Raw genomic sequence first — 12,944 nt, forward strand, 5'->3', positions numbered from 1 at the left:
TATTAGCATATCCCTATTCCAGGATTTTTTTTTGTTTATCTAGGCACTGTTCTTGAGCTAGTCTAAATGCCACATGAAATTTGGGGTACTGTACTGATCACTGTAGTGATTATATAAAGGTTATACAGAATCAAAATAATATACAAATTATTCAATTGAAATGAACAAGGAAAATACATAATACATATTAATTGTATTTATTTATTGAATTAACCTTTGTTTTAGAATGCCTTACACGAAATATATATTTTTTCATTACTGGAACAACTCGGGTCTGAAATGGTAAGTAAAACAGCCCATTTAAATATGTTATTATATTGTAGGTAAATGTAAGTATATTGCTAGGTTAACATGCTTTATTTACTTACTAAGTGTTTAGAAATGACATTCTTTACAATTAATACAACAATGAATATTTTTAAATACGTATTAATTTAGAAAAATAAAACCTAACTTGTTTTGTTTATTTGTGGCAGGTTGAGCTAAAAGTTGCCTTGAAACAATGAAGTGTAAACATGGAACACGAGTGAGTTAATTGTAAACTTTTTCTAGTTATACAAAACAGCACCCTGGACATTTTCGAGGTATTTAAGCTGATAAAATAAAATAGATTATTTATTTGAGGTTTGACATTCTGCTGTTTTAAGGGAAAACACAATCACACGTGAAGCTGTAACCTAACTTTTCTATTCCACCTTAAATGGCGCAGCAGCTACACACCTACCGCCTCCTCAAACTCCCATTTATACTACTGTGCTGCTCTGCCGTTTAAGGTGGAACGGCAAAATCCGAATAACACAAGGGAGCTTTGCTACATAAATTAGCAATTTAGCAGCGTAACAACACAACACTCACCTTGGACAAGATTCCTGAACTGCACGTAACTGTCGTACTCTTCATTTCTAAACGCCTCAAAAGCTTTTGAGATGTAGAATTCAAAAACCCAATAGTTTACTCTGGTTTCTCTTAGCTGAGACGCCATCTTTGGCCCCCTCTCATCGTTGCTAAGTGGCGGGAAGTCCAGTCCGGTGTTCTGACGAGTTCCGCTACGGTGCCAAACTGTGCTACCCTAGTGTTTATTTAAATGTAAAAAAAAAATACAGAAAACACCATATTAGAACATATCTACAGTCTTGATAGAATGTTTAGACATCTTAAATCACTGTATCAGAGTAAAGTTAATAGAGGTCATTTGAAATATGTATTATTATTATTATTATTATTATTATTATTATTACTATTATTATTATTAGTAGTAGTAGTAGTAGTAGTATTGCTGTTGTTGTTATATATATAACAACAACACATATGTAACATTCAAGCAAATCATGACAATGAACTTACGTTATTTAATGCCTGGTCAAAATGTTGGTCAGCGCGTGCGCAGTGCGGGTAAGAAGCACATGTCGATGGGTAGCATAACACGACAGAACACCGGGCCTGAAAACCAAACTTCTATCTTAGCTCGCCACCTACCGACTCATTTTGTTCAAAATATATATATATATTAAAAAAATCATTACATATTAGTTTTCATTATAGCTACACAACATCAGTAAGTTCTGTTTAAAAAGCCTGTTTATCCGCAGCCCTCATTATTCAGTAAATATTTTATCGTACATTTAAATATTTAATATACATGTGTACATGATGGGTGTAAACTGTGTGAATAGGGTGTTTATTCTTTGATATATATATTTAGAATGCTTTGTTTAGCATTTAGGTTAGCAAGGTCTTGACTGAAAACATGTTAAGAGGCATGTTAATGGCAAAAAAGGACAGAAGGTACCATATTGAATAAATTCTTAAATAAAATGGAATTATAACTACTGATCCTAAAAAAAATATTAAATTAGATGTTAGCCAATTAGAATATATATATATATATATATATATATATATATATATATATATATATATATATATATATATATATATATATATATATATAAGTAAAGGCATAAAATACGAATTTATTCATTTAAATGTGTACTTGAAGCGAGAAGCCCTACAGCGCGATGAGCCCCGATTGCGCGATTAGCTCATTGATGAGTACAGTGATAAACACAGCAATGAGCTCAGCGATTGGTGAGAGCAGGCTTACGTCACTTTCTTGCGGTCCAACAGGGCACGCCTTTTTTGATGAAAGCCCCTTAGTCAGAAAACCGCTTTTCTGATATCTTTTATGGTTTTTAAGATAAGATCATTCTTTTTTAGTCCAAATAATTTAGCAAAGTGGTGGTAGAAAAGTGGTAAGAAGCACACAAAAGCAGAGAAAAGTATTAACAACACAAACTATAATAAAAAAATGTGGTGCCTTCTTCATCTTCTTCAGGCTCATATTAAAAATGCACATAATTATCCAACACAGTTCTTCTGAGCAGGACTTTCGAAGCCTAAAGCTGACACCATAAGGGCCTGCAGACTTCTTCGCCTAAATCCACATGATTTTGAAAGACAGGTTGGAGCGTAGGTGCAGTGTGCTGGATGGTGTGAGTGGAGGGTTACAGGGTGATGGGCTGACAGGAAGAACAGTGGGTGGTGGCTGTGATCTGAATGCTGTAGACAACGAGGTGAGAATTGGGCAAGGAGAGTGTATTGGGTGTGTAAATGAAGAGGTCTGCAACAGATAAGTCTGAGATGGGGAAGGAGCAGAGAAGTCTGATTAAACTGTTGAAAAATATATTCAGATCATTTACCCACTTCTGGTACATCACAATCTTGGAGTCTGGTTCCAGATATGTTTTTCAGGCCCTTCCAAACTCCACTTATATTGTTCTGTTACAGCTGGTCCTCCAATTTCTTCCTGTACTCATATTTTCCCATCATAATCAACCCCCTCAGTTACCTTAGCACAGCCTTTAGCTCCTCTTTATTTCCTAACCTGAAGAATCTCTTTCTTTTTTTCCCTTGATGGCAGCTTTTATGGAAGGATTTATTTTGGGTTTTCTCTTGGAGAAACACTGTACCATCCTGGTTTGTAAGTTTATGTAGTTGATGTTGCAGTATGTGAGGCCTTCAATGTCATAGAACTCTTCCCACACAGGTGTGTCAAAACAGTCCTCCAGAGCCTCCTGAGACTTCCTAGGCCATTTATTCTCAATATGGTTTACTGCTGGTTGTCAGTGAACAAGAGGTCTGTCCAGAGGCAGGAGATACACCAGGTTGTGGTCTGATCTACCCAGTGGGTGGAGGGCTGTTGGGTTATATGTCTTTGCTACAGTCCCACATTCCCCTAATTGTAGATAAATGTAAAAATGATCCTGATTTATTTTTCAAATATACAGCAGACTAATTTTCGATTCTGACTAAATTGCCATATAAAATAAATTCTTAAATAAATGTTGGCATATAATAAATCCAGTGCTATGTTGTCTATGGTATAACATGAGACATACTGTGTGAAAGTGGATAAGCAGACAGAGGTGGGGTCCACTAGAAACACCCCTGATAAGGCGCTCATGTTTGTAAGGCCTTTACTGTACATTGGTACTACTGTTCCTGCGATTTGTGTTTTAAACTAACCAGGATGGATCAGAAATCCTTCTGTAGCTTCCCAGCTCTTACCAAAGATGGTGCTGGTGCTCCATGTTCTGTTTAGAGTTTGGAGGGGCTGTAATTGTGCCACGTGGAGGGGAAGCGCAGCTCAAACTCCTCACCCAGTTGAATACAGACAGTTTTTTATTCTTTTTTAAGGCTAGACTGGGGGTTATACGCAGTCAAATATGGACACAGGTTTAGTTATGTTTGCTTTTCTCCTTCTTTTTTACCTCTTACTTTCTAATATTAAAACGTTGGGTAGCTTTAGTTTTTATACGATTCCTGGATTAGGAACAGTAGCCTAAAGGTATCGTTCATACGACTGAATGAAGGAAACAGGGATCACACAGTATCTACACGGTAGCGTGGAAATACCTTTTTTAAGAACAACTTTTTAACTTTTGTGAATGAAAACAGCAACCAAGGACTGTGGAAATGATGTCAAACTGTACTTTAACTAAAAAAATACATGTGTTACACTTCAATAAAACAAACGGTTACGCTTTTGAACACATGTAAACTTGGCCACACTTACACACTTAGATTAGCCTGATGTGTATGCTAGCTAGCCAGCTAATTAGATTTTCGTGTAAATGCAGGTTTTTGATTTAAAAAGACACACTTTGTCTATCATTATTTAGCGTAGTGTTGGACTTTAGTATAATTTTTATGTAGTTTAGTTTTAGTTATTTAGTTATTTGCAATTTAGCAAAAAAAATAGTCAGAACTAAAAAAAGCATATCATTTTTATGAAGTGGGAGGTTTATTTCAGAGTTAATATAGAGTATTATTTCAGTTTCTTAGTTTATAACAGTTTACAGAATTTAAAGCCCTCACAAATGGAGGAACACCCTTTTTCCCCACTTTAAACAAGCTAAACAAGCTCCGCTGTCGTTTTCTTTTTTAATCCCGCCTGTTTTCAGTCTAGCCCCGCCCTCTGCATTCTCCGGTATTGCTCTGGTATTGCCACAGCCGCAACCGCCGTGCTGAGCAGGGATTGGTCAATAGTACATACGTAAGGTCAGCCTAGCCAATCAGAACAGAGAAAGGCGGTACATATTGGAATTTCAGCCAATCCGACTGCAGGAAGGCGGGGCGCTGTCTAATAGCCTACGGCTCTGGTTTTGCCCCACCTGTAATTGCCGTGCTGCGCTGGGACTGGTTAATAATAGTGCATACGAATGACATGTTCAACCAATCCAAATGCAAGACAGCAAGACATATTGGAAGGCCAGCCAATCAGAAGGCATGAAGGCGGGGCATGTTCGAATAGAGGTGTGGTAAAAATTGCTCCAAGCTCCCATCAATACATCGCATATCTCCCTACACATCCACAGCGGAGGCTCGAGCTCGCAAAGTCCACACGCAGTTTCAGAGGACTCGGGGGAAGAGATGGCAGTAAAAAAAAACAAAAACGCAAACGCGAGCGAGAAAACCCCCACAAACCCCCAACAAGATGACGTGGCGAAGAAGATCCCCAAAGTCAGCAAAGCTGCGGACAGTACGCCGGCTCCGAGCTGCGGGTCCGGCTCGGGAACGCTGCTGAAGTTAATATCTGGACTGTGTTACTTGGTTTTAGTGGCTGGAGCTGGTTTCGCATCGTTTTATCTCCAGCAAGTTCTCACAGAGGTCAACCAGATCAGCGCACGGAATGAAGAAGCGATGCAGAAGAATGCAGCAGTGGTGCAGAAAGTTGAACATGCACTTCAACAGGTAACCTAACTTTTCCAGCACCTCTGGGCTGAGGCCTTTTCACTTAGGATGCCTGACATTAGGTCATAAAGTTGCATTATCTTGGCCATACTCTTAAAATATGATGGATAAGTTGGTAAAATTAGTTTTTTAAACTGAGGAACTGCAGAAGGTGGTCAAACACCCCTCCCCCCTTAGCTATCCTATAGTCTCTGATGAGTTGGCAGAAGAAAGTTGTAAGCTACTGCAACCTACTTTAAGCTCAGTTTGTACATGGACAAGTCCTTCTAGAAAGCTTATATCTCCTGACTCTTGAAATTAAACTGAAGTTAAAATTTGGCCACAGTTGTTCACTGGTCCATTCATTCAGGTCTGTGAAAATGCCAGGGAAAGACCAGTTTGCACTGGATTGGAGGTTTAAGTCTCAACCCCCTTCGCTGTGGGCTCTTCAGTGTGCCACCTCAACATTATGTAATATTGTAATGATCATCTTATATTTTAGACATACTGTAATTTAAAAACACTTTCTTGACGTCTGTGACAGTTTAAGAAACATTTTGATCTTTATATATTTCTGCAGAATATTCACCTTACACATTCAAGCATTTGTTCCAAAAGAGCAGCTTTACAGGGGAGAGATAAAACATTTATTTAATTAAAAGGCGATGTAAAAAGAGTTTTTTTTTTATAATTTGGGAGAATTTCTATTGACCCATTGAAGACATTTTGTCACAGATACAGTGCAAGGGATAGTTTGTGTGTTTAAATAATTAAAATGAAAAAAAAAATAGTATCTACTTTTTAGAATTTATGTAAAAATTGTTTGCAAAAGGTTTTAGGCATAACTCTATGTATGTTTGTACAGTTAATGTTATCATGTTCCATATAATAATGCGATATCATTTATCACCCTGATGTTTAAGGTTGAATAAGGTGAAAAGCCTAATCTTGGACTACACAGCGTTTTAAATTTAGATTTTTCATTGAAAGAAATATAGAGTTTAATGACTAGACTTAATCTCTGCCCCATAAAGTTAAGACTTAAATAACCATTTGAATGCTTAACTGGTTCTGTGTTTGATTGACAGGTTTTTTCTTCATGATGGACGACATGTAAATAATTCCATTATTGATTTTTTCTGATTGATTTTTTCTGTCTTTGCTAAAAGTGTTTGTATGTTGCATGCCATTGAACCTACCCTACTGCACTACTGACAAGAATCTTACTTCCTTTTTGCTATCTCCCAAGCCTTGCAATTACATCAGCTTTAGAGCAACATCACAATTACAGTGGAGGGTGCTGAATGGCTCAGGTTCTAGATGTCTCTATTATGTTGCATGTAGCAACTTCTCACTGACAGGGAGTTAGTTACTCAAGAATACATATTTCCAGGTAACAAATTTGCTTAATGGAAAAGCAAAAAAGACCAAATAGAGTTAGGTCAAGTAGTGTATGTACCATGCAGTCGTAAACCGTCAAACATCAACTTCTTGCTTCCCTGTAAGTTGGTGGACTCTTAAGAGCCTACTGTATGTTACAGGTCATGATTTTTGTGGGTCACATCAAATATCCAACTGCTAATATATCAATAATTAAATTCTACTTTTGCGTTTGTTCTAGGTGAACTCTATGAAGTCTTCTCTGGACAGCTTGGAGGCCTCAGTGGGTCGAGCCCAGATCGAACTGGAAGCCACTAACCGGGCCGTGCGTAAAGGAGAGGCAGAGACTCGAAGAGTTGAGGAAGTGCTTCAAAAGCTTCAAAATGAAATCCTCCGCGACCTCTCTGAAGGAATCCGGGAGGTAAAGCAGGCACGCGAGAATGATTTCTCCTCTCTGGAGCGAACCCTGGAGGATCGATTGGCTGAGCTGAGCCGCTCCATCGCCGACAGCGTGGCGGAGTTTACAAGTGCTCAGGGCGAATCCCAGGCCCAACTTAGTGAACTCAAAGCCAGACTGGAGGACCACAGTGATCCCAGTCTTCTTAAACATGAGCTCACATCCATTACCAACACCGTAGCTGAGCTGCACACCGCCAATGAAGTTGCAGATGGCAACATGGGTGTTCTGAGGGAGCAGATTGAATCTGTGCGGACAGAGCTACAGACTAGGAACAAGGAAGTGGCTTCCATGTCGGAAGAGATAGAAGCAGTGAGGTCTTTGGTACAAAGCACTGCTGGATCATTGAGGCAAGAAGTGACCACAGCACAGGCCAGCGTGCAGAGCATGGCTGACCAGATTCAGAGCCTGCAGGACGGACAGGAACGGTCCAGCGAGAGCCTACGGGGCCTGGAGACAGAGCTGAGACAAGAACTAGCAAAGGCTGTGAAGACAGGAGATGATCTAGAGGTCAGACTAAAGTCTGCAGAAGATAGCACAGAAGCACTGGCATCTTCTGCCACAGAACAGACAAGCAAATTTGAAGCAATTCTCGCCAAATGCGACACCTATGAGAGCTCACTGGCTGCCCAGAGCAAGGCAGCCGAAAAGGCCAGTCAGGCCCTGAAAGACGAACTGGAGAAGTTGAGAAGCAACCTGGTGGAGCTCCAGAATAGTGTATATGGTTTGGACAACACTTATGTCAGGATAGAAGCAATTGAGCAGAGGCTGAATGCTCTTGATGTCAATGAAGAAGCTATGGAAGAGCCAATGGTACAAACTGAGAAAGCTGAAGAAGAGGCAGAGAATGCCAATGAGGATCAAGAATCAGTAACTGAGGAAGAGGCAACGACTGAGGCAGCAGCAGAGGAAATAGCTGAAGAGGAAGAGTCAGTTGAGGAAAAGGTGGAGAAAGAGGAAGCAGAAAAGCCAGTTGGTGAGGAGCAGTGAGCCAGGGACCTTTAGGGTCATTCAGCACAAAGAGCAGGGACAAAATAAGCAGTAACAAAAAGAAGAGTGGACTGTGAATCTGAAAAAATACACTTTCTGCACTGTAGTTTCTTCCCCTTGAACTTTTTTTAAAAATTGTTATACAGGTTGTCTTTTAAACTCAGATGCAACATTTTGAATGTGTCAACATTTTTGTTTTTTCAATAAAATACTTAAAATATTATTAACATGTTGAAACCTTTTCTTATTCAACTTAATCATACAAACACTGACATGCCAAATGTCATGGGGCCAAAAAATGAACATGAAGTGTTACCTTAGGGGACAGCTTCAAAATGCCCACACCTGTATAGGATGTGAAGTGTTCTCTTGTGAGGGTGATTGAACACTCTCACACTGGTCAGCATGCTCATGGCAAGGCAACATTAATTACTGGATGTGGAGTGAGGCCTGATAGGGGTTGCCATACAGATGGGATATTCCATTTCCAAAGCTGTTTAACAAAGTCAAAGTTAACATTCCTTCAAACACAGTCTCATGTGTACCACAGATAAGTAATTAAAGGTGATACCTTCCACAGTAGACAGCGTAGTGGTAATGATTGTGACAGACAGTATATGACTAAAACTGTTTACAAACAGACAAGCAACATAAAAGAAACTGCATCAAAATCCAATGCAGTCAGTGTTTTTTAGCTTACATGGGACATGGCAAAAGTTATAGGACAAAACTAGTTCCTGTTCCATTGAAGCTAAAGAACACTGACTGACCTGCAGGATATTCACAAGGGTCTTTAATTCATCATCACATTCCAATAAGTTCCTCAAGTTTCAACAGTTTCTGCCCATTTTAACACTTCCATAAACTAGGTGCACATTTCAGCTAGAAGTGATTTTGCTGGCCTGATCTCAATATTCCACCATGTTTGCCAGGTCACACCCAAACTGGGACCAGTGTACCCTACAGTTGTCTTTCTGGAATGTGTGAGTGTCAGATCTGTAAGCTGGTTGGACATAAAGCACAAGGTTCCTGGATGAGTGGACTGAAACCTGAATGAGACAGTATGTTAACTTTGTTTAAAAAAGTTTTCATTTTAATTATTTAGGACATTCAATAGTATGTACTTATTAACTGCAATATAAAAAAATAACTATTGCTCTTTAAAAGGGTGTAATTGCATTATTATTCTATTATATTATGTCTTTCAGTGGCACAAAACGGTCTTAAATGACAATAATACTGTTCATTGTAATGTTTTTACAATTAAAATAAGGTTATTTATATTGCTAATTCTTCAGATCATCTTAAACAGGCTTCTCGCAATAGATATGTTATTGACTTTTTGCACAATATATGGACATAGCTAGAAAAGCCCACTTACTTGAATGCCACCTTTGTTTAAAAACAGTGGTTTCATTTTATTTGTTTGACTTTTTTTTGTCAGATATTAAATATAATTATTTACCAATTCAAATGTTAGAATACAACTAATAACTAAATGTATTGCTTTTTAAACAGGTGTACTAATGTTTAACCTGATTACATTTGGAACATACAAAAACAGTGATTGTGGCCTAATCTAAGGACGAACCAGCTGCCCATGTCTTCTTACAGTGTCTCAAGTAAGTTTTTGAGTTACTGAAGAGCTTTGTTATCTCCAAGAACCAGCCAAACCAGCTATTGGTGAACATTTTATATAGTGTCACAGAACAATGTGTGGTATTTTGTTGTATTAGCTGGCCCAAGTCTTTCATTAGCAGTGATGACAGCTAGAGTGCCGAGTCACATGAAACTGGCTAAAACTTCACACACATGGTGGTTGCTTGTGATGATTGGTTGCTGGGGGTGCCCTAGCCCATTAGCTCTCACATCTCCAGGCCCCTCCATTTCCTCTGCTTCAGACAGCTCAGGACGAGGCTAAGAGAAAATGGACGTCACAGTTTAGAACAAGGGTAAAAAGTTTGACCTTTTATTAAAAATGTCCAGGGAAAGCTGTGGCCACGCTCACTTCCAGACACACCCATATCTGCTTCCAATTAATTACAAATGTGACAGAGACTCACTCTTAATGTTTCAAGTTAATGTTTCAGGACATACATGTACACAGTATGGACAAAAGTACAGGGACACCTCTTCATAAAAAAAAGAAAACAACAATATTAGTGAGCTCAGTATGTTTAATGCTCACCATAACAAATGTACTAAACAAAGCAGCATCATTGCAGAGAACACAGTTCCAATGCTTCACAGACCAGTGCTGGGCATGTTATCCTTCGCTAGCCCATGCCTGATGCCTATGCATGGTGCCAAAATGCTCTATTCTATTGGCAATACCTTTCTACAGGGACTAGACAAGCAATGTCTGTGCAGTGGGTATAACATAACGTAGCTGACAGCATTCATTAAAAAAAGTGTCCACAGACATTTGAACATATAGTGTAACAAAACCTGATGACTCATGACTCCTATCGTGATGCCTAGAACAATGACTTAGCCTGGATGTTGACTGGATGTAAACTTGATTACTTGCCGATAGCTAAGAGCAGGTTAATGGCACTAATTTTGTAACATTAAAGTAGAACTCGGGTGCCAAAAATGATTTGGGTGTATTGATGTGATAAAAAGAACTTTCCATTGTTAAACAGCTCTTCTCCCGCAGCTTTCTGAGATCCAGTATTTTGTGCACTTGGCCTAAACAGGCTTTTAGACTGGGTGATACAGGGCATGCCTTGCCACTGCAGATAAATCGCTTTTTCCACCGTTATTCAGGCTCAAAGTAGCTCCACAATTCATTGGTAGAATATGGAGAGCCCTGACATTTAAAACAAGGCATTTAGAACTTTAAAAATCCACAGAAAGTTCATTAAAAGTCATTGTTTACATCCTATAGTGTAGGTAAATCTCCAGGTGCTGCCATCTTTAATCTAAGTCACAATAAGTCAACCGTCAAGCAATGTTTATGTAATTTGTTGTTTGTTCTTTGCGTTCTAACATCAACCGTAACCAGATATTTTCGGCAACATCAGGAATTCATGCACTTCCAAGGACTTAATTTTGCCATCTGCCCAACTATCCTACCTATTCGTTCCTGCTCGCCATTTGACTTATGGTGACTTAAATTTAAGATGGCGGCGCCCGGAGATTTACCTACGACATGGGATATAAACAGTGGCTTTTAGTTAACTTTCTAGTGCAGTTAGAAACGTCTAAATGCTTCGTTTTAAGTGTCAGGGCTCTCCAGATTTTACCAATGAAGTGTGGACCTATTTTGAGCTTGAGTAACAGTGGAAAAAGCAATTTATCTGCAGACACAAGGCATGCCCTGTATCACCCAGTCCAGAAACCTGTTTGGGCAAAGTGCACAAAATACTGGATCTCAAAAAGCTGCAGGAGAGCAGAGGTGGGTAAGTATATTTAATCACGTTTAATACACCCAAGGTCCATTTCACACCGGAGTTCTTCTTTAATATTGTTTTAAAAGTGAGGAACTGTGTAGTGTAGGTCTAAACAATACACTCTTGCAGTTTAAGGTGTTTGATAAAACCTGAAATATCAAAATTACATTACAAAATTTGAAAGCCCTATCTACGTCCATCAGTTTGACCAGTCTGTCTCTATCAGTGTTTTACTGAGGTCATTTTGAATCCCCATGTCACTGGAAACCAATTTCACTTCCAGATTCTCCTCAGATTGTTTAAGCTCCTCCTGGACAGTCATGAAGTTGGTTAAACTCTGCTTTAATTGTATTATATCTTCTTCTCTTTTCATCACATCCTCAGCCAGGTTGCCAATCCTAAATATGATGTCAGCAAGCTGTGGCTCCAGCATAGCAAAGTCTTGCTTGATGGTGAACACTTTGGGCTTAAGTTCACTGGCGAAGGTCACTGTCCTGACCAGCTTGGCCCTGCTGCTCTCCAGAGCCACAATGCGGTCGTAGAGTTTCTTGTCAGTAGCTGAAAATTCTGGAATTTGCTTACGGATTTTCTCCAGGCTTTGGGTGTTCTTCTCTGTGGAGCTCTTCAGACTGGAAATGCGGTCGATGCTGGCAGCCAGAACTTCACCAACACGTTTGACCATTTGCTTCTCAGCGTTATTTACCTTGTCCTCCAGCTGGCCAGTGCGGCTGAGGAGAGCGTCCACCTCACCCTCCAGGCCACCCATGCGCCTCACGTCTGTTCGCACAGAGGCCACTTTAGCAGTGACGTCGCTGGAGATGGCAGTGGTACGGTTCTCAATGCGCTGGACTGCCTCCAGGAGAGCCGCCATCTTCTCTTGCATTTGCTGCCGACGCTCATTTAGGCTGGAGGACCAGTCCTTCAACTGGGACACCTCCTTCTCCAGCCTGCTCAAATGGGATATGGGGGACCTCACCTCCTCGCTCTCCAGTAGCAACTGGACACCTTCACACTACAGCAGAAGACAAGATATACAGGTTGTGAGGAAGTGTTTTAGCTCTGAGGTTTCTGGTGAACTTAATTTCAGACACAATCTTATCATTTTTCTCTCAATCAAAGGCTCAGACATTGATTTCAGCATTACGTTGGTGGGCCAATATTGTGAGTAATTGTGGGAAGTCTCTAAAACAGTGCTGCCAGTGTGTGGTCCATTAGGATGTTTAATTTAGCCCACCCAGAAAGTTGATCATACTTACCCAATGAGGGTACTAACATATATTATACAATATATAATTCATGAAAAATTGCTAAGTAATATGAGCTTTACATTTTAAGTAATATTAAATAGAATAATATATTTTGTATTTTAGTAAAAAAGTGTAACAAAAAGGCATATTTAAAAAACATATTCTATCTATCAGTGTTCTTAAATGTTCTCTATTATCATTGTTCTCAGATTTCCTGTCCTATTCACATTCTTCTTGAGTAAT

The 12,944-nt window shown here is 39.4% G+C and overlaps 2 protein-coding genes across 4 annotated transcripts in view; one reads left to right on the forward strand and one right to left on the reverse strand.

Annotated features, from left to right (window-relative positions):
* terfa (telomeric repeat binding factor a) overlaps positions 1-12,944 on the reverse strand; it is a 285,122-nt gene that overhangs the window by 8,046 nt on the left and 264,132 nt on the right. For all 3 annotated transcript variants that reach the window (XM_049473501.1, XM_015605582.3, XM_015605580.3), the window contains one exon: positions 856-1,069. In XM_049473501.1, the coding sequence (XP_049329458.1) occupies positions 856-1,069 (214 nt within the window). The remainder of the gene's footprint in view (positions 1-855; positions 1,070-12,944) is intronic.
* On the forward strand, positions 4,834-8,282 carry ckap4 (cytoskeleton associated protein 4). The gene is made up of 2 exons (XM_007229832.4): positions 4,834-5,253; positions 6,854-8,282. Exons 1-2 carry the CDS (start codon positions 4,933-4,935, stop codon positions 8,057-8,059), a joined length of 1,527 nt encoding a protein of 508 aa, XP_007229894.3. The 5' UTR covers positions 4,834-4,932; the 3' UTR covers positions 8,060-8,282.

The sequence above is a fragment of the Astyanax mexicanus genome, chromosome 2 (assembly GCF_023375975.1).
Source record: "Astyanax mexicanus isolate ESR-SI-001 chromosome 2, AstMex3_surface, whole genome shotgun sequence".
NCBI classification, from domain to species: domain Eukaryota; kingdom Metazoa; phylum Chordata; class Actinopteri; order Characiformes; family Acestrorhamphidae; genus Astyanax; species Astyanax mexicanus.

Coding starts and splice junctions, on each gene's coding strand:
- ckap4 (XM_007229832.4), top strand. CDS start 4,933: ATGGCAGTAAAAAAAAACAAAAACGCAAACGCGAGCGAGAAAACCCCC. Junction 5,254..6,853: donor TTGAACATGCACTTCAACAG/GTAACCTAACTT, acceptor CGTTTGTTCTAG/GTGAACTCTATGAAGTCTTC.